This window comes from Cebus imitator, unplaced genomic scaffold (assembly GCF_001604975.1).
Source record: "Cebus imitator isolate Cc_AM_T3 unplaced genomic scaffold, Cebus_imitator-1.0 Scaffold97, whole genome shotgun sequence".
Lineage (NCBI taxonomy): Eukaryota > Metazoa > Chordata > Mammalia > Primates > Cebidae > Cebus > Cebus imitator.
In genome coordinates, this window is record NW_016107412.1 from 6331129 (window position 1) to 6353942 (window position 22814).

Below are 22814 nucleotides of genomic sequence, written 5' to 3' on the forward strand. Positions count from 1 at the left end.
AAAAAAAAAAAAAAAAAAAAAAAAAAAAAAAGAAATAGACTAATTATGCATAATTTTGATGGTAAACTAATTGATTAAATTTTAAGTATGCTTTTGTGTAACTGCATCTGATGTTTGATCCTTATAGGAACCCTGTTAAGAAGGAAAGGTACATATTATTGTCCTTGTTTTCTTTCAAAAACACATAAGAGTTTGTATTTTGACTGTCAGCATTCAAATTAAGTCTTTTGATTATAAAATATATGGTCTTTACACTGTGGCCAAAATCTTAAATCAGTTATCATGATTTGAAATGGTTTATACCTATTTTTTAGACATTTATACATATATACATGTTTTTAAATTGTCTATAATATCATGCTCATCTTTGAAAAGATACTAGAAATACTACAGTGGATACCTACATACTTGCTATTCGATGTACCTGGTTTTTTGTTGGTTTGTTTTTCCAGACAGAGTCTCTTTCTGTCTTCCAGGCTGAAGGGCAGTGGCACGATCTCGGCTCATTGCAACCTCCGTCTCCCAGGCTTAAGTGATTCTCGTGCCTCAGCCTCCCAAGTAGCTGGGACTACAGGTGCATACCACCACACCCAGCTATTTTTTTGTATTTTTGGTAGAGATGGGGTTTCACCGTTTGGCCAGGCTGGTCTTGAACTCCTGACCTCAAATGATCAGCAAGCCTCGGCCTCCCAAAGTGCTGGGATTACAGGTGTGAGCCACTGCGCCTGGCCCATTTTAAAATATGCTTTATACTTTTCATTACGAAGAAGAAGGATATCCAGAATTTTTAACACATTGGGGGGATTTAGATGCCAGTAGTAACTTCGAGAAATAATTGCAAATTCTTTTTCCTCTTGAGTATACTTTCATTTAAAGTAGTTTTCTGTAAGTTGCTTTGCACAGTTAAACTTCTTAATGTTGTTTATTATTTGCCTTATATTTCTAGGTTGAATTTTTCTTAAGTCACGTGTCTAATAGAAAACCCCCTAAATGCCTCATTTATTCCGTATCATTAGTGAATGCATTGTTGTACATATTAGATTTTTCTCTTTAGATAACTCAGTTTCCCCTATTAAATGCCATGTGTATTATATATATTTATGTTTTATTTTTTAGTAAACTATTGAGAACTAGATATATTATAATCATTTGTAATACTTATATTTTTAAAAACATTTTGTTTTTCCCTGGTTTCTTCAACAAAGAGATACATGTTGTACAGGGATAGCTTTACCTCTGTTGGAGGATTATTGCACACATTTACATCAACTACATACTCCTGTTTTTGCTGGGCTCTAAGGCCAGCATTACTTTTTTGCTACTGCTGTTTCTGCCTCCTAAAGGCAATATGCCTCGATCTAGTTTGCTGATTCTGATATGCTTTCCCCTGGAAAGTAGGTAATCAAGTTTGTAAGGAACTGTGTGTTTAAGGAGCCCATAAATCTTTATGGGGAACACTAGGTGTAAAAAGTATAGCTGTAGGGCAGAGGCCTTTGACACATTTTGCATATTCAGTGGCCTTTGCCTATGGGGTTCATGGGTCAGAGCACTGTTGTGACCTTTGAATAAATGGGGTGTTATGATAATTGTTTTAAGGGAGAAGAGTAATTCTGATATTATCCTTCGTATTAACATTGCTCTAATTTATTATTGAGCTGGATTTAAGTATTAATCATTTAAGGTCAAATTTCTAATGTATATATGTTCTTCAATGGCAACAACCCAGTTACCATAGCAATTTAGTGAAATAACTATAATGGAACATTTTTTTTGAATTTGGCTTCTCTTTTTTTTTTCTGTCCACCAGGGAGTAACTATTCCCAGTCAGAGGCGCTATGTGTATTATTATAGCTACCTGTTAAAGAATCATCTGGATTATAGACCAGTGGCACTGTTGTTTCACAAGATGATGTTTGAAACTATTCCAATGTTCAGTGGCGGAACTTGCAGTAAGTGCTCTAAATTCTCATCCTTCCATGTATTGGAACAGTTTTCTTATCATATCCAGAAGTTTATATAAAAATTTAGAAAGAAATTTACCATACTTAAAATTTATGCAGGAGACTATATTTCTGAAGCATTTGAACAAATTAATTAGCTTGGTTGTTCAAGTCATTGGCCTAAAGAAGCCAAGAGCAATGGTTTTTAATGTAGTCGAAGCCAAATTATATTTGTAAAAGTAATATTCTGTGCTATAACCACCAAATACAGCCCACATCTCACCAGCTGACTGAAAAACCTGTCCCATCAGAGGTCCAGCATGAGGGTAGCAGAGAGATTCAGCAATTTGCTGGTCTTACGGGAGGGATCAATTCCTTAATATCTTAGGAAGACTAGATATTGACAGTAATAGTGACAGAAAAGTAAAGGAAGAAGTGATAAGACATGGCAGCAAGCCGAAGTATAATAAGGAAAGAATAGGAATCAAAGTATGTGGAATGTTAGAGAAAACCTGGATTTAGATCTAGATTCCAGTCCTAGATCTACCATTAATCTACTGTGTAACCCTGGGCACATAATCTACCTCTCTTTGAGTTTGCTTGTCAGTAAAATGAAGAGACTTTGAAATCTGAAACTTCCTAGATAAGTACTAAGTACAGATTATGTCACTGATGTCTGCCTCTAGTTTATTTCTCCCTTTTACCCTAACCTCTGTAAGTGTACCTCAGTCATCCTGATCCTATTCTACTTCTCCAGTGTTGTTTATCTTTGTCAAATAGGTGTGATCATCATCGTGAGAATGTTTCTGTATTCTTAGAGACAGGTAATTTTATCAGAGATCACAGATTTATTAGTATAGCCTGTTAAAACCTTCTAAAGAGTCTTATTGATGCTCTTTTCATCTCAGTACAGTTTTTTAAACTGCTAAACATAAGGTACTGGGCTGTTGGAAGTGACTGACAAAGGAATGTAACTGATTCATAGAGAAGGAAAAAGGAAGAAAAAACTTATGCTCTTCCTATAGTATTGATTTCAGTGTAAGAGCCAAGAGAAAGGTATAAAGTATCATGGAGTTATTAAGAGAGAGAAAACATTCACTTTAGTTATCTTTCCTAATTTTCTAGTTTCTTCTTATGTTCTGTGATTTAATACTGTAGTAAAGCTTTAATAAAATATGAGTTTTATGTAATTAAATGGGAGGTTGTGAGGCTAGGTGCAGTGGCTCACGCCTGTAATCCCAGCACTTTGGGAGGCCAGAGAAGGCAGATCTCTTGATCTCAAGAGTTCCAGATCAGCCTGGGCAACATGGTAAAACCCCATCTCTACTAAAAATACAGAAATTAGCCAGGCATGGTGGTGTGCGCCTGTAGTCCCAGCTACTTGGGAGGCTGAGGTAGGAGAATCACTTGAATCCGGGGCACAGAGGTTGCAGTGAGCTGAGATTGTGCCACTGCACTCCAGCCTAGGTATCAGAGTGAGTCTTTATGTTAGAATAATAAATAAATAAATAATAAATAGGAGGTTGTATGTATAAATTATAAATGCTGCATTCAGAAAAACGTTTGAAGGTTGTCAGTTTCTTAAAGGAAGTTCACCAGCTCTTTAATGAATGTTAGAGAAAGCATACAGTTTTCGACTGGCATTAAAACTAAAAGAAGTGGCCTAACGCAGTGGCTCATGCCTGTAATCACAGCACTTTGGGAGGCCGAGGTAGATGGATCATCTGAGGTTCAGGAGTTCGCGACCAGCCTGTCCAACATGGTTAAATCCCCGTCTCTATTAAAAATACAAAAATTAGGCATGGTGGCGTGTGCCTGTAGTCCCAGCTACCTGGGATGCCGAGGCAGGAGAATCACTGGAACCTGGAAGGCAGAGATGGCAGTGAGGTGAGACTGTGTCACTGCCCTCCAGCCTGGGCGACAAGAGGGAGACTCTGTCTCAAAAAAAAAAAAAAAAAAAAAAACTGAAAGAAGTATTATAAGCAATGGGAAAGAGCTTGAATTGAAGTGCAGCAGAAGGAAATTAGCTGGATAAGAATGTAGTGATGAAGAATAGACTAGAAATGGAATGTGTGACTGACAGTTAAAGGATCCTGAGTGGGGATAACAGACTTGACTTGATAAATGCTGAGATGTCATGATAATACTTGAGGCTTAAACCATGTTGTAAGGACAGTTGTATGTAAAGTTATAATTGCAAGGGGAAAAAATAGTGGGAAGGAAACCAGTAATACAACTTGCCTTAATGCAGTATGCTAGGACAATCAAATGGGATTTCATTAGTTTTTCATTTGCCATTTCTAGCCAAAGATTTTGTAAAAGTTTTAATCCCAGTCAGGTGAAATATTCACAGAAAGAAAGAAAAGTGAATCTGAGACTTGAAGACATTAATGTTGATATTTTGGTTTTAAACGTGTTTTAAATCTGCTAAAAGCTTCTCACATGAAAATATTAAGTGGGTACTTCGGAGTATGGGTTTGAATCTAGGTAGGAGATAATATCAATATTTTGGGCAGCATCAGGAAAGAGAGAGTAGTTAAGCCTTTCATATAAATATGGTATGGCATTTGGGGATGGGAAGGCTTGGAGGAAAGGAAGGAAAGGAGAGGGTGAGGACTAAGTTAAGAATGGCAACTTGGCCGGGTACGGTGGCTCACACCTGTAATCCCGGCACTTTGGGAGGCCAAAGTGGGTGGATTATGCGATCAGGAGATCAAGACCATCCTGGCCAACGTGGTGAAACCCCATCTCTTAAAAAAAAAAAAAGAATGGCGACTTGGGTTTAGGAAGAAGAGGAGAAATCAGTGAAGAAATCAGAGGTAGTGCTGAAGTGTACAGTATCTTCTATAGGGATTAGCAGCTTTTTCTTACTTGATTTTTGTCTTAATATTTCTAAGTGATGGAAAAAGTTACTATATTCTAGACATTTAACAGGATTAAAAATATTAATAAAAGATGAGCAATGTGGTTTTTATTGAAGACTATAACAATATGTATATATCCAAGAAAATTTAATTCTGACTTTAAAAAATTGTTTTACTCATATAAACTTAGGGACACAAGTGTAATTTTGTTACATGCGTAGACTGTATAGTAGTCAAGTCAAGGCTGTTAGGGTATCCATCCTCTGAATAATATACATTGTACCCATTAAGTAATTTCTCATCATCTATCTCCTCACCCTTTCAGGTCTACATTATCTATCATTCCATTCTCTCCATCCTTATTTTTTATTTTATTTTATTTTATTTTATTTTATTTTATTTTGAGCCAGAGTCTTGCTCTGTTGCCCAGGCTGGAGTCCAGTGGTGCAATCTCGGCTTACTGCAGCCTCTGTCTTCTGGGTTCCAGCAATTCTCCTGCATCAGCCTGCCAAGTAGCTGGGATTACAGGTGCATGCCACCATGCCCAGCTACTGATTTTCGTTTAGTGGGTGTATTAGGCTGTTTTTGCATTGCTATAAAGAAATTCCTGAGACTGAATATTAAACAGATTTAACTTGTTTTCTTTACAAATTCTTCTTTAATTGGCTCACGGTTTTGTGGGCTGTACAGGAAGCATAGCAGCATCTGCTTCTGGGGAGGTCTCAGTAAGTCTCTAATCATGGCTGAAGGCAAAATGGGAGCATGGTGAGAATGGGAGCAAGAAAGAGAAAGAGAATTGGGGGGAAGGTGCCACACACTTTCAAATGCCAGCTCATTTATCACCAAGAGGATGGCCCAAGCCATTCATGTGGAATCCGCCCCCATGATTTAAGCACCTTCCACCAGGCCCCACCTCTAGCATTGGGAATTACAATTCAACATGAGATTTGGGAGGGAAAGATACCCAAACTATATCACTAGATCTGGACCCTGTTATTTATTTTTGGAACTTAGTCATATCTGAGGATGTATATTGTAGAAATCCACAGAACCATACTAATATTGGACTTCTGCTTAGTTAGGTCTTATCTATCTGAAACATAATATTCACATTGCAGAGAAGATTATTTTCTTTAGTGATTTGAGGAAAACCTTTACTACTTATGAATTATTTACACAGTTCTAAAATTTTTGGAGATGTACATTTTAGATGTTGTTTAATTGAAACCTGGAAATACTGTTAATTTCCTTTTTAAAGTCTTAAAATCAGGATTACCAGATTATGAATTAATGGAGTTTAAATTAAAAAGATTACAAGACATTTTTGCTATTTTATTCTGGTTAATTTTATCACAACTTTGGAATCCTACCTTGTTTATTTGCTTCTTCAAGTTAGATTTCCCAGTGAAATTTTCAGTATCACATAAAGTCTTATGAAATGGCTCATTGCACTTTGAACCTTGAGTCAAGGAAGTGAAATTTATTGATACATTGTTGATATAATAGATCTCCTGTTTGTGGTAGCTTTTTCAAATAATAAGTGTCTTAGAAGACCATATTAGAATATTAGAATAACCTGCATGCTTTTGTCAAACATACTATGTGATTGCTGATATTGCTTTAGATACTACATAGAAGTAGTAAGTATTCACTAAACTGGAAATTTCATTTGACGTGGTTTAGCTTTTGCCTTGTTCTCATCACATTGATAAAAATATAAGATTTTTCTTTATCTTTGGCTGAGAATTTTATGTTTGTTATATATACATAATAGTTCTCATACACTTTATATAAGCTTGTGTTTCTGTTTCTCTATTATCTTGGCATGTTTTCTTCAAATGACACTTCTTAACCTCCTAAGGTTAATACATTCCTTTGTAATGGACTTTTGTTTTCTAATTTCTCAGTGTATGACAAATGAATTATACTTTGTTAAATTATTAGGTAACTTTAAGTTTTCCAAGTCCTAGGATTTTAACATTCATCAGTCTTTAACTTCTGTCATTAAGGTCATTAGGTATAAATGAGTTTGTGAGTAGATTTAAAAAATAAAATATATTCCTTCCCTTAACACATTTTTCCACCATTTGGTTGAATTGCTAGTGTAAAAACATGATGAATTTTGATAAATTACATTTTACCCGTTACTTCATTTTTTACCAGTTATTTAAAACACATGAGCCAAAGCCAGAATACTTGTTAATGAAAATGAGGTGGTTTAGAGGAAAGGAAGGTTGTGCTGTAGTTTTTACTTGAAGTCTGTTGCGTTTCTTTACAGAAATTTCAAATCTCTTGCTTCCTATTTCTCATGATGGTGGCATTATATATCTTTAAAAATAAAATGTGAGCTATAGGTAAAATGGATAATGGTTAATTTTTTAATAAATATCTAGACTTGTGAATTTGAAATTTATTGTAACTTTGTAGATTTTATTCTGTTTCTTTTGTGAACATGTAATGATTTGTACTTTGTGATCTTTGTCATATGCTAGAAACTTCAGGATACTATGGCAAATATCTGTTTTACTTATTTTTAAAAATTTTTCCTGAACACTGCCTGTTGATATCAGTCTTTTTTGATGTAGTTCACAAATGTACCAGATAATTATTTCATTGTTTTTAATGCTTAAACTTTTCATTTGTATTAGGATTTTTAGTATGATTTTAAAGTTTTGAAGTTACTCTGCTGCTAGAAGTCTAATATTGGGACTTATTATTCATGACCTAGGAATTGACTTTTATACAAGTAATAGGACCTTATTTTGAAGTTTCAAACTGGAGAAAATCTTGTATTGTTTATATTTGTATTTCATTTATTTCCATTGATTTGCTTTAGATCAAGATTACAGAGGCAGAATCCATATTTTGTGTGTATTGCTCATATTAATCACTAAAATAGTTTTTGACTGTTTGACAGTTAAAGACATTCCTGTGAAATGATACTAGTATGTATTTAACCATGCAGATCCTCAGTTTGTGGTCTGCCAGCTAAAGGTGAAGATATATTCCTCCAATTCAGGACCCACACGACGGGAAGACAAGTTTATGTACTTTGAGTTCCCTCAGCCGTTACCTGTGTGTGGTGATATCAAAGTAGAGTTCTTCCACAAACAGAACAAGATGCTAAAAAAGGTTGGTACTTTACTTTTATTGGGAGAAATAATCCAAAATAAGGACATTTTAAAAGCTGTGTTTTATTTTATGACTGACAGCTAAGGAATTATAATTTGCTTTCTATTAGATCTGCAGGTGCTTTGCTTACTGTGGCATTGGTGAGACATTATAAGGATAAATAATCCTGTTTGAAGGAAAAGGCCATACGGCATTGTAACGTGAGAGGAATTTTCCTTAACAAGGATTGTTAACTGAGAAGAAATTAGCATGGGACCAAGATTTTAAAAATTTTGCTCTATAGGTAGAGATGAGATGTGTTCTGTGGTCTTATATAGTGACACAAACCACTTTTTCTCCATTTTGGCTTATGTTTCTTTTCCTTTCCTTTTTTTTTTTTTTTTTTTTTTTTTTTTTTTTTTTTTTTTTTTTTTTTTTTTTTTTTTTTTTTTTTTTTCCCTTTTTGTTGGTGATAGGGTCTCGTTCTGTTGCCCAGGCTAAGTAGCTAAGACTACAAGCATGTGCCACCACACCCAGCTTATGTTTTTATTTTCGTAGGGACAGGGTCTTGCTGTATTACCCAGGCTGGTCTCAAACTCCTGGGCACCAACAGTCCTCATGCTTCAGCCTCCCAAAGTGTTGGAATTATAGGCTTGAGCCACCATGCCTTCCCTTATGTTTCTTAAGACTTGATTATTTTCTATTTAGCCTCTGTGGATTTACTGATTAGTTTTTAACTAGGGGAGAAATCAGTATGAAGAAGTAATAAAGAATGAAAACATATTTAAATGTGTAGGTTTAGAAAGTTAATGAGGTTTGAATTTTACTGGTCTGTATTTACAGAAAGCAACCACTTATTTAAAAACCAACTATCTTCATTTAAAATATCAAATGTGAATATTTAAAGTGAGACTCAGGTACAACATTTTTAGGTAGTAATGAAGAAAAGCACTAACTTCTTAGTGTCACTACCTTGTTAAACATACTAGATAGCATAGTGCCAATCTTTAAACATTCTTAATCCCAGGATTTATTTAGTTTTTCTGATTTGTAACTCTTCTTTTGAAAGAAAATAAGAGGAAGTTTCATTTACTGCAAAATTTTAAATGCTGCTTTGATGTATTAGAAGAAATATTTTCTTTATCCAGAATCCAAGTAGCTGGAAAAAAAAAATCACAATATGCTGAACTATTTTTTTTTTTTTTTAACAGAAACCCATTTCCTATCGTCTGTATAAATAAAAGTTAAATATATCACAGTAACTTTGAAAAATCATTTTTTGGTAATCCAGGAAGTGTTAGCAGCTGTTTTAAAATTAAGATAACTAGTAAGTTTTATTTTGCTTTCAAAAATAGGCACCTGCATCATTATCTTTGCATACCTTTAGGAATTTACTAATTCTTATTTCCATTCATCTGTACTTTAACACATGCAAAATTGAAGGTTAGACTAAATATTTATGATATATTTGTTTATCTTTGATTACATAAATTTCCATTTTATGTGATTTTCCCTGCCTTATTTAACTATATGCTGTGATTAAAACAAAAAATTTTAATATAATCCATATATATGGAATTCACCTTTTTGTTATTTAAATATTATTAGCTTATTTTCTTCTAAGTAAAATACAATTACTGGCTAAAATAATTAAAATAAGCAAAAAATTTTGTAAAGACTTGTATACAGGATTGCTTTGCCAGGTACCATTAAAAGATGCAATGAAATTTAAGACATAAGATCCTTATGGATCTTATTTTCAGGGGCAGGGGAACTTGAAGATAAATTAGAATAAAACATTTTTTTTTCTTTTCTTTTTTTTTTTTTTTTTTGACATGGAGTCTTGCTCTGTTGCCCAGGCTGGAGGGCAGTGGCATGATCTCAGCTCACTGCAACCTCCGCCTCCCAGGTTCAAGAGATTCTCCTGCCTCAGCCTCCTGAGTAACTGGGACTACAGGTGTGTACCACCATGCCCGGCTAATTTTTTGTACTTTTAGCAGAGACAGGGTTTCACTGTGTTAGTCAGGATGATCTTGATCTCCTGACCTCGAGATCCACCCGCCTCGGCCTTCCCAGGTGCTGGGATTACAGGCATGAGCCACCATGCCCGGCCTAAATTAGAATAAAAGATTAAATGGCATTTTAATGTACCAGAAAAGATGCCATGAGGCTGTACATCATTAATTGCCAAAAGATTCATACAGGCCAGATTTCTATGTTGGTCAATAAAGGCTTAAAGTGATGAACTTTTGTTGTGGTTTTTTAAGAAGATATTATCTTATTAGTAAGAAGTGATTTTTTTTTTAAGAACAGACATAACATAAAAATAAATCAGTGGTACTCTTCCCTTCCCCTCATATTTATTTTGAAAGTATTCAAGCATATATTATCATGTAAGAAAATGGAGCTTCTCGGCCGGGTGCGGTGGCTCATGCCTGTAATCCCAGCACTTTGGGAGGCTGAGGCGGGAGGATTACCTGAGGTCAGGAGTTTGAGACCAGCCTGGCCAACATGGTGCAAAACCCCGTTTCTACTAAAAATACAAAAATTAAGCTGTGCAGGTGGCTCACGCCTGTAATCCCAGCACTTTGGGAGGCCAAGGTGGGTGGGTCACGAGGTCAGGAGATCGAGACCATCCTGGCAAATTAACATGGTGAAACCCCATCTTTACTAAAAATACAAAAAATTAGCTGTGCGTGGTGGGGCATGCCTGTAATCCCAGCTACTCGGGAGGCTGAGGCAGGAGAATTGCTTGAACCCTGAGGTGGAGGTTGCAGTGAGACAAGATTGCGCCATTGCGCTGCAGCTAGGACAATAAGAGCAAAACTCCATCTCAAAAGAAAAACAAAAAAACAATAGAGCCTCTCATGTTTGTATTGCTGTAGGGATAAACATGTATTTGCCATGCATTATCAGGGAAGTTGCACTTACCTTCCAAGAACTTTTATTAAGGTAAATCTTGGAATATTTAGCTCATTTGAAATTCAGAAGAAATTAAATCCATATCTGAATTTTGTTTATATGTATGTACACATAAACCAAAAACATTTTTAAAGCTAGTATTAGATTAGAAAAGAGATTTTTTGCTTAAAATTTTAAGACAAAAGTAATTTATCTTAGATCTTGTGAGATTATATTTTTGGTTTAAAATTTGAGTGATGAAAAATCATGTAAACGAAAATGTAACAGAAAACTCAGATTGCCATATAATAGTCTTAGTGTTTACCTTTTTTGAATAAATCAAATGAGAGTTTATTTTGTTGACTTGTTGGCAAATGTTTAACATAGGTAACATTTTTTTAAAGAGTAAAATATTAAATATGTCATTTTCTTTTTTTTTTCTTTCTTTTTTTTTTTAGGACAAAATGTTTCACTTTTGGGTAAATACATTCTTCATACCAGGACCAGAGGAAACCTCAGAAAAAGTAGAAAATGGAAGTCTGTGTGATCAAGAAATTGATAGCATTTGCAGTATAGAACGTGCAGATAATGACAAGGAATATCTAGTACTTACCTTAACAAAAAATGATCTGGACAAAGCAAATAAAGACAAAGCCAACCGATACTTTTCTCCAAATTTTAAGGTCAGTTAATTAAACATTTTGTAGGGGTTGATGATTTGTGTATATGTGATGTGTGTTTAATTCTAGGTGTACAGCTGATAGAGAACTTGCTTGACAAGTTCTTAAATTATGTATTATTTAGAAGCAGTGTTTATGTAGCAGTAACATGAAAGTTTTTAATAAAATACCCGATATACACAGAGTCAGAAAAGCTGCATTTTTCCTTTTCCCAATTCATTGTTTTCGTTTGGTGAAATCTGAGGCAAAGGTACAGGAGGGGGGTTAAATGACTGGGATATGAAGTAGGAATGGAAGAGGAAAGAAATGGATGGAAACTCAGTCATTTGGGAATGATTCATATGGACGTTTTTACTGCTTCCACTCCTGTCTCCCTTCCAATTTATTCTCAGCCCCTCAAAGTGGCCTCAAAAATAGACTTAATTATGTCATTTCTGTTTTCACTTTAAAAAGACCTTGTGTTTTTTGTTTTTTTACCATGACCTACAAGGACCAACATAATTTAGCACAAGGCCTGCCTCCTACATCAGCCCTAGTCACCTTCTCTCCTTGCTCCTTGAGATTCAAACATACTGGTCTCTCTTCAGTTCTTCAAAATGCTAACTTCTGCATCTAATCTTTGCAGTTCTTTTCCTTCCCCCTGTACCTTTCTGTCCCAGCCTTTTCCCTGACCTTTGCATAGCTGTCTTAATATTTCCAGCCTTAGCTTCAATCTCATATTCTCTGAAGGCCTCTGATTGTCCTCCCCGTTATGCTTCTTAAAAGATCCTATTTCCTTATTTTGTGTCTTAGAATTATTTGATTTGTCTCATTTTGTCTATATGTGATATGTATATTTGTGCATAGGTATATATATCTACTTATAGACAAGAATTCTTCAAATTAAAAAACACTGATTTGTAAAACATTCCCAAATGGTTATTGGCCATTTTTTTCTTCCACTTTCCTATTTTTTATTCTACCTGATTTCCCTCTGCCCATTCACCATATTCTTTTCTTTCTCTTTTTTACTCTCTCTTAATTTTTCATTCAATTTTTATAACATGTAACAAATCTAACTATAGCTTCTAAGTATTAAGAATATTGCTAGTAATATTTTGCCTGTAATCCTAGCACTTTGAGAGGCTGAGGCGGGTGGATCACTTGAGGCCAACAGTTTAAAAGGCCAGTATGGTGAAACCTTGTCTGTACTAAAAATACAAACCTTCGCTGGGTGTGGTGTCCCACACCTGTAATCCCAGCTGCTTGGGAGGCTGAGGCATGAGAGTCACCTGAGCCTGGGAGGCAGAGGTTGCAGTAAGCTGAGATCACGCCGGTGCACTTCAGCCTGGGTGGCAGAGTGAGACTCTTATCTCCCAAAAAAAGAAAAAAAATTGCTTTAACTAGCAATTTTAATAGTAATACTTAAAAAACAGTAAAGGGGCCCCTACATGTTTTAAGTGAAAATAGATCTAATATTAAATGCCTTTAGCTTTTAAATTTCTTTTAAGTGTTGAGAAGTTTCCCTTTTAAAAAAAAAATTTAATATATAATAATTGTACATATTTATGGGATACAGAGTGATATTTTCATGTATGCAGTGCGTGATGATCGAATCAGGGTAATTAGCATATGGATCACCTCAAACATTTGTCGTTTCTTTGTGTTGGGAACATTAAAAATTCTATCTTCTAGCTATTTGAAAATATACAATAAATTATTGTTGACTAGTTACAGTTCTGTAGAACACTATAATTTATTCCTCCTATCTGTAATTTTGTATCTTTTAACCAACATCTTCCTATCCTCCCCTCTCCCTCCCTTCCAAGCCTCTAATAACCACACTCCTATGAGCTCAACTTTTTGAGCTCCCATATATGAGCGAGAACATGCAGTATTTATCTTTCTATACCTGACTGATTTTACTTAACATCATTTCCTCCAGGATAGACATTCTCTTTAAAATCTACAGGTTTCCTTTTTTTCCTGTAAATCTGCATTTTGCTCAACCATTAACCTTTAAACTGTCTTTTCCTTCTAGTTTTATTGTTTTCTGTTTTAATATTGCAAGATGTTTTATATTTGTGATTACAAATAAAAACTGTTATTTGTAAACAAATACAATGTCATATAGTGGTAAGTGCTATCAAAATAAGGACAGAATGGAGTAATCTTGGTTTGTGTGTTTTTTGTTTTTTAGCTAGGATGATTAGAGAAGGCCCAACCAAGCAGATAATATTTAAGCAGGGCCTAAATCATATGAGTCAGCTATGCAAATATCTGGGAAAAGAGGGAAGAGTGGAGATGCAAAAGGCTTTAGGCAAGAATGAGCTTGGTATATTTGAAGAGTGGATAAGTCATTTTGACTAAAACAGAGTAGACAAGAAAACCAGTCCACGTGTAAAGATACTTGTGTGTGTTCAGCATAGGAAGGATATAATCTGAATTTTGTGTTTAATATTCCCTTGTGTTCATGCTTTCAAAATATAGATAAGTGAGGAAAGTAGGGAGAAGGGGTAATAATGAAAGCTAAGAGATAGTTGAGGCACTTGAATACTTTAGTAAAGGTGAGAGATGATGTTTTCTTCTTGTTGCCCCTCACTGCTTTGAATAGTGACAATGAAAGGTAACAAGAAGCTGTCAGATTAACTAAAAGGGTTTACCGATGGAGTGGATGTTGGTTGTAAGAGAAGAAGAATTGATAATGACTTTTGGATAATAGGGGAGGGGCTGTCAATATAATATAATGAAGAAGGGATTTGAAGTCAGATCTGATTTATATCTCAAATCCACTACCTTCTATTTATAGATATGTGGCCTTTAACAAGTTCCCTAACCTTTCTGGGCCTTAGCTACCTCTCCTTGAAAACAGAAATACCGAACATGTAGGGTTATTTTGACAGTTATTTTCACTATGCATGTAAAGGCCCTTGGCTCTCTGTTTAGACCACTTTATAAGGTTACTGTCCCTCTCCTTCCTCCCTTTAGGTGAAGTTTTTAGGGCTCATAAATTCTAAATATCAGTGTTGATCAGTAGTTTGTGTTTGTGTAGTGTTGTTTATATCAAAAAATATGTTGAAGTCAGGCACAGTGGCTCACGCCTAAAATCCCAACACTTTGGGAGGCCAAGGTAGGCAGATCACCTGAACTAAGGAGTTTGAGACCAGCCTGGGTAACATGGTGAAACTCTATCTCTACAAAAAAATACCAAAAGTAAACTAGCTGGGGGTGATGGCATGCAACCCCTAGTCCCAGGTACTTGGGAGGCTGAGGTGGGAGGATCACTTGAGCCTGGGAGTTTGAGGCTGCAGTGAGCTGTGAAGGTGCCACTGCATTCTAGCCTGGGTGACAGAGCAAGACCCTGTCTCAAAAGAAAGAAAGAAAAAGAAAGAGAAAAAGAAAAAGAGAAAAGAAAAAAAAAAAGGCAAGGAAAGGAAAGGAAGAAAGGAAGGAAAAGAAAAAAGAGAGGGAAGGAAGGAATTGATTTGTAGATAGCTAGTAAGAGAAACATTCTTTGTGAACTTAGCCATTTGTGAATTGGATTTTATAATTGAAAGGCTATATTATGTAAACTATTGATAGCTTTCAATCTTCATTTGTTTCGTAGAATTATTTAGTTAATGTTTACAGCTTATATTCCTTAAAAAATAAATTGAGTACAGGCACGGTGGCTCATACCTGTAATCATAGCACTTTGGTGGCTGAGGCAGTGGATTGCCTGAGCTTAGGAGGTTGAGGCCAGTGTGGGCAACATGGTGAAACCCCATCTCTACTAAAATACAAAAAATTGGCTGGGTATGGTGGTACATACCTGTAGTCCCAGCTGTTCAGGAGGCTGAGGTACCAGAATTGCTTGAAACCAGGAGGTGGAGGTTGCAGTGAGCCAAGATCATGTCATTACACTCCAGCCTGGGCAACAGAGCAACACTCTGTCTCCAGAAATAAAAACAAATAAATAAATAATATTAACATCCTGCTGGTCTATCAGTATGTTAATTTCGGTACCTGGCAAGAAAGAAAATGTTGAATATCTTAATAAGAATAGGGTCATTTAAAAGGCCTCTTAAAGATCATGTTTGTTATAGTGCCTAAAAATTAATGTGTTTATCTGCAAAATGGAATAAAAAAGTTAATCTGTTAAAAATGTATTTCACTAAATAATTTAAGATGAATCATATTTGTGGATTTTCATTTTAAATTTTCTTTCACCAGGTGAAGCTGTACTTCACAAAAACAGTAGAGGAGCCGTCAAATCCAGAGGCTAGCAGTTCAACTTCTGTAACACCAGATGTTAGTGACAATGAACCTGATCATTATAGATATTCTGACACCACTGACTCTGATCCAGAGAATGAACCTTTTGATGAAGATCAGCATACACAAATTACAAAAGTCTGAATTTTTTTTTTATCAAGAGGGATAAAACACCATGAAAACAAACTTGAATAAACTGAAAATGGACCTTTTTTTTTTTTTTAATGGCAATAGGACATTGTGTCAGATTACCAGTTATAGGAACAATTCTCTTCCTGACCAATCTTGTTTTACCCTATACATCCACAGGGTTTTGACAACTTGTTGTCCAGTTGAAAAAAGGTTGTGTAGCTGTGTCATGTATATACCTTTTTGTGTCAAAAGGACATTTAAAATTCAATTAGAATTAATAAAAATGGCACTTTCCCATTTTATTCCAGTTTTATAAAAAGTGGAGACAGACTGATGTGTATACGTAGGAATTTTTTCCTTTTGTGTTCTGTCACCAACTGAAGTGGCTAAAGAGCTTTGTGATATACTGGTTCACATCCTACCCCTTTGCACTTGTGGCAACAGATAAGTTTGCAGTTGGCTAAGGGAAGTTTCCAAAGGGTTTTGCTACATTCTAATGCATGTATTCAGGTTAGAGGATTGGAGGGAATGCTCAGAAAGGAAATACATTTTATGCTGGACTCTGGACCATACACCATCTCCAGCTATTTATACACACACCTTTCTTTAGCATGCTACAGTTATTAATCTGGACATTCGAGGAATTGGCCGCTGTCACTGCTTGTTGTTTGCGCATTTTTTTAAAAGCATATTGGTGCTAGAAAAGGCAGCTAAAGGAAGTGAATCTGTATTGGGGTACGGGAATGAACCTTCTGCAACATCTTAAGATCCACAAATGAAGGTATATAAAAATGTCATAAGAAACACAGCAACAATGACTTAACCATATAAATGTGGAGGCTATCAACAAAGAATGGGCTTGAAACATAAAAATTGACAATGATTTATTAAATATGTTTTCTCAATTGTAATGACTGCTCCATCTCCTGTGTAATCAAGGCCAGTGCTAAAAGTCAGATGCTATTAGTACCTACATCAGTCAACAACTTACACTTACTAGTTTCCAATCATATACCTGCTGTGGATGCTTCATGTGCTGCCTGCAAGCTTTTTTTCTCATTAAATATAAAATATTTTGTAATGCTGCACAGAAATTTTCAATTTGAGATTCTACAGTAAGTGTTTTTTTTTCTTTGAAGATTTATGATGCACTTATTCAATCCAATAGCTGTCAGCCGTTCCACCCTTTTGACCTTACACATTCTATTACGATGAGTTTTGCAGTTTTGCACATTTTTTAAATGTCATTAACTGTTAGGGAATTTTACTTGAATACTGAATACATATAATGTTTATGTTAAAAAGGACATTTGTGTTTAGAAATCAGAGTTGCAGTAAACTTTCAACACTGCACAAAAAAAAGACATTTGATTTTTCAGTAGAAATTGTCCTACATGTGCTTTACTGGTTTGCTATTGAAAGAATAGGGGTTTTTTTAATGTGCAGTGTTGAATCATTTCTTCATAGTGCTACCCCAAGTTGGGACTAGGGCTTCAATTTCACTTCTTAAAAAATATCATCATATATTTGATATGCCCAGACTGCATATGATTTTAAGTGGAGTACAACTACTATTGTAAAACTAATGTGAAGATACTATTAAAAAGGATTTTTTTTTCCAGAAATTTGGTGTCTTCAAATTATACCTTCACCTTGACATTTGAATATCCAGCCATTATATTTCTTAATGGTATAAAATTTCATTTTCAATAACTTATTGGTGCTGAAATTGTTCACTAGCTGTGGTCTGACCTAGTTAATTTACAAATACAGATTGAATAGGACCTACTAGAGAAGCATTTATAGAGTTTGATGGCAAATAGATAAGGCAGAACTTCATCTAAAATATTCTTAGTAAATAATGTTGACATGTTTTCCATACCTCGTCAGTTTCATGCAAAAATTTTTAAATTTTTAACAAAGCTCTTAGGATTTACACATTTATATTTAAACATTGATATATATTGATTGATTGCTCATAAGTTAAATTGGTAAAGTTAGAGACAACTATTCCTAACACTTCTCCATTAAAATTTATATGCCACCTTGTCTTTCATAAAAACTGAAAGTTGTTACCTAAAATGAAAATTGATATTTTGAAGATAGTTATTAATACTATTTTTTGTTACAATTTTGGGCACTGCATATTAAAACATAACTTTTATTGTTCCAATATGTAACATGGAGGGCCAGGTCATAAATAATGACATTATAATGGGCTTTTGCACTGTTATTATTTTTCCTTTGGAATGTGAAGGTCTGAATGAGGGTTTTGATTTTGAATGTTTCAATGTTTTTGAGAAGCCTTGCTTACATTTTATGGTGTAGTCATTGGAAATGGAAAAATGGCATTATATATATTATATATATAAATATATATTATACATACTCTCCTTACTTTATTTCAGTTACCATCCCCATAGAATTTGACAAGAATTGCTATGACTGAAAGGTTTTTGAGTCCTAATTAAAACTTTATTTATGACAGTATTCATAATTAGCCTGAAATGCATTCTGTAGGTAATCTCTGAGTTTCTGGAATGTTTTCTTAGACTTTTTGGATGTGCAGCAGCTTACATGTCTGAAGTTACTTGAAGGCATCACTTTTAAGAAAGCTTACAATTGGGCCCTGTACCATCCCAAGTCCTTTGTAGCTCCTCTTGAACATGTTTCCCATACTTTTGAAAGGATAGTTGAATAAATAGCATCACCATTCTTTGCTGTGGCACAGGTTATAAACTTAAGTGGAGTTTACTGGCAGCATCAAATGTTTCAGCTTTAAAAAATAAAAGTAGGGTACAAGTTAAATGTTTAGTTCTAGAAATTTTGTGCAATATGTTCATAACGATGGCTGTGGTTGCCACAAAGTGCCTCGTTTACCTTTAAATACTGTTAATGTGTCATGCATGCAGATGGAAGGGGTGGAACTGTGCACTAACGTGGGGGCTTTAACTGTAGTGTTTGGCAGAGTTGCCTTCTACCTGCCAGTTCAAAAGTTCAACCTGTTTTCATATAGAATATATATACTAAAAAATTTCAGTCTGTTAAACAGCCTTACTCTGATTCAGCCTCTTCAGATACTCTTGTGCTGTGCAGCAGTGGCTCTGTGTGTAAATGCTATGCACTGAGGATACACAAAAATACCAATATGATGTGTACAGGATAATGCCTCATACCAATCAGATGTCCATTTGTTATTGTGTTTGTTAACAACCCTTTATCTCTTAGTGTTATAAACTCCACTTAAAACTGATTAAAGTCTCATTCTTGTCATTGTGTGGGTGTTTTATTAAATGAGAGTTTATAATTCAAATTGCTTAAATCCATCGAACTTTTAATTAATGGGCAGCCAAATGTGAATAAGAAGTTTTCAGTTTTTTTTCCTGCTGCCCTTCAAAGCCTACTATTTAAAAAGCATGGCCTTTGTTAGCTTAGGAGTAGAGTATCTGTCTACTCATGTTTAGGAAAAGCATTTACTTTTAGGGCTTTAGTCATCACTTCATAAATTGTATAAGCACATTAAATAGCATTTTAGTCCTGAAAAAGTTCAAGATTCTTGGAAAATTGTGCATATTTTTGTTTTATTAAGCCAGATGTTTGAAGATAATTCCCCAGAATGGATTTGCTACTTTAGATTTCAATTGTGTGGCTTTTCTTTATAATTCTATACTCTGCCATCAGCATATGGAAAACTTCATCAACTCATCATGACTTGTGCCATATAAAAATTGATATTTCAGAATAGTCTAAAGGACTTTTTGTACTTGAATTTAACCATGTTTCTAATATTATTAAAAACTTGAAGACTAAAGCATATCCTTTCAACACAGCATAGTAAGGTAATAAGTGAAAGTGTAGTTTGTACAAATGTTTAAAAAATAGACAATGTTACAGTGGGATTTTACTATTTCACGTTTACATTTTCTCCATGTGCTTTTTTTTAAAAGTAAATGAAAAATGTGCAATAATGTAAAATATGAAGTGTATGTGTACACACATTTTTAGGTATCTTAGGTATACATATGGTTGAAAACTACTGGAGTCTAAAATTATAAGAAGATATTTTGGTGATGTTTGAAAAATAGAAATGTGCTAGTTTTGTTTTTATATCATGTCCTCAGTAAGTTGTAGTATGAGCTGGCTTGGTTTAGTAAATGCCATCACCATTTCCATTGAGAATTTAAAACTCACCAGCGTTTAATATGCAGGCTTCCAAAGGCTTATGAAAAAAATCAAGACCCTTAAATCTAGTTATTTTGCTGCTAATATGAAACTCTTGGTTCTTTTGTTTTTGCCGGATAATTAGACCTAAAGCTATTTTTGCCAGATAATACATCTAAAGCTTAGTCTTAAATGGCTTGAGTATAGCTGTTGATTAGCAGTGCTGTTGCCAGTGCAGAGAGAAATGTTTGTGAATGGAAACAAGAATATTCAGTCCAAACTGTTCTAAGGACAGTACCTGAAAACTAGGAAAACAGAATGATGGAAAAAAACTTTTAGAGATGTAATGTTGGAACTGACTTTCCTATAGAATTAATTATATGTAGCTATAGAGAGGCTAATGATTGTTGCTTACCAGTTTTTGAGAGCAAATTATTTTATGACCATAATCTTGCTATTTTTCCATCTTTCAAGAGATCTTTCTTTAATACATATATTGGAATGTGGGTAGCCAGTCAGACAAATTCATATTGGTTGGTAGCTTTAAAAAGTTTGTAATGTGAAGACAAGAAAGGACAAAATAGTTTGCTTTGGTGGTAGTACTCTGGTTCTTAAGCTAGGTGTTTTGAGACTACTACTCCATCACAACAACAGTAAAATAATCATTCATAATCCTACCACCAGGAGACATAGCCATTATTAATATGTTAGTGACTATACAATCATTTTTCTGTATATCCATGTATATTTTTAAAACATGAAATGTATACTGTAAATAATCTCAAAGCCTTTTAGCTTAGTATATGTGTCATGGATTTGCAGGATGTTCCATTCATCAGAAAATGGACTGTGATTTGATTACTTTCTAATGCCACAGATGCAGATTACATGCAGTTATTGAAAGTCCTTTCCTCTTCAGTGGGTTAATCGTGAATGTTTAAATAGTGTTGGCATTAGGATGATACATCTGTAAGTAAATAAAAGTAACATTTGTTTAGCACAGACAAGCATAATGCATTGTAGATGTTTCTCTTCATAAAGCATCTTAAACATTTCCATTTGGAATTCTGGGTTAAATAGAATGTGTGAGACATTGTATTAGTAAACTTCAGCATCTTTCCACTTCCTTATAGTTTGAACTTTTCAACTTTTGTAGTTCCCAAACAGTTGCTCAATTTAGAGCAAATCAACACCTGCCCCCCCCCCCCCCCAAAAAAGGCTACTATTGGCTTATCAGTTGTCTTTAAATTCAAATGCTCATGTGACTTTTATCACATCAAAAAATATTTCATTAATGGTTCACCTTTAGCTCTGAAACTTACCGTCTTTAGTAATTATGATGGGCTTATAAATCATGCAACTTTTTAACAGTTATTTGAGAATTTTGGTGAAAAATATTTAGCTGAGGGCAGTATATAACTTATAAACCAATATATTGATATTTTTAAAACTTTTACATATAAGTAAACTGCCATATTTGAGCATAACTACATTTAAAAATAAAGCTGCATATTTTTAAATCAAGTGTTTAACAAGGATTTATTTTTTTATTTTTTTAAATTAAAAATAATTTATATTTCCTGTGTTGCATGTGGTTTCTCATCTGTCCTTATAATGGTTAGAGATTTTATTTGTGTGGAATGGAGCAAGGCTTGTAGTCATAGTTCTAGTGTTTCAGTTTGCCAAGTCTGTTTGCTGCAGTGAAATTCATCAAATGTTTGTGTGTTCTTCTGTAGCCTATCATTTATTGGCTTTTTTTTTTAATGTACATCTTTAGGATTTTCTGCCTACTCTATCCAGTTGTCCAAATGATACCTTTTCAGTTTCTATTTTCTTTTTCCATTAAATTGCCATCATGTCCTCATGTGCAGTTTTAAGTGTGTGTGTGTGTATGTATGTGTGTGTGTGTGTGTGTGTGTGTGTGTGAATTTGATTTTCAAGAGTGCTAGACTTCCAATTTGAGAGATTAAATAATTTAATTCAGGCAAACATTTTTCATTGGAATTGCACAGTTCATTGTAATGAAAATGTTAATCCTGGATGACCTTTGACATACAGTAATGAATCTTGGATATTAATGAATTTGTTAGTAGCATCTTGATGTGTGCTTTTATAAGTTATTTTCAAAGTTGTGCATTAAACCAAAGTTGGCATACTGGAAGTGTTTATATCAAGTTCCATTTGGCTACTGATGGACAAAAAATGGAAATGCCTTCCTATGGAGAGTATTTTTCCTTAAAAAAATTAAAAAGGTTAATTATTTTGACTGTTTGGTTTTAAACTTTTTATTCATCCAGCAAATATGAAGTCCCTGCTGTATATACAGGTTTGGAATACATTAGTATTCAAAACAAACACACACTGTCCCTGCCCTTGAAGAGTTTACAGAAGAGGAAACATAATTTACAAAAATAATTATAAAATGTGACACATGCTATGAAAAGTGAGGTGCATATGATAATGATTATAAAACATTATGCTCCCCCAGATTTCCACCCCCTTGCAGTTGAATGAGTCCTATGTAACTAGTAATGTAATACAAAAAGTAGTGTGACACTCCGCTCTCTGTAAAGGCAATGAAAAATTTTACTGTACCATCCAGTTTCTCTCTTCTCTTACCACTCTGATTAGGGATTTTGCATGTTCTAAATGATGTAGCTCTTTCAGCCTGGGTCTTGAGTGATATTGGAGCAGAATTCCCTCAAATTCTCCCATCTGCCACACTAAACTTGTTAGACATTAGCATGAACAAGAAATAAACTATTTAGACTGATACTTAGGGACAACTTGTT

At 34.5% G+C, this 22814-nt stretch overlaps 1 protein-coding gene across 2 annotated transcripts in view; it reads left to right on the forward strand.

Annotated features, from left to right (window-relative positions):
- Nucleotides 1-21220, forward strand: part of PTEN (phosphatase and tensin homolog) — a 97457-nt gene extending 76237 nt beyond the window's left edge. Inside the window, exons 6-9 of one of the 2 annotated variants that reach the window (XM_017536375.1) lie at nucleotides 1808-1949; nucleotides 7770-7936; nucleotides 11275-11499; nucleotides 15688-21220. In XM_017536375.1, the coding sequence (XP_017391864.1) occupies nucleotides 1808-1949; nucleotides 7770-7936; nucleotides 11275-11499; nucleotides 15688-15873 (720 nt within the window). In that variant the 3' untranslated portion in view covers nucleotides 15874-21220. The remainder of the gene's footprint in view (nucleotides 1-1807; nucleotides 1950-7769; nucleotides 7937-11274; nucleotides 11500-15687) is intronic. The other variant, XM_037741284.1, reaches the window with a different exon arrangement.
- Nucleotides 21221-22814: the final 1594 nt, after the last annotated feature.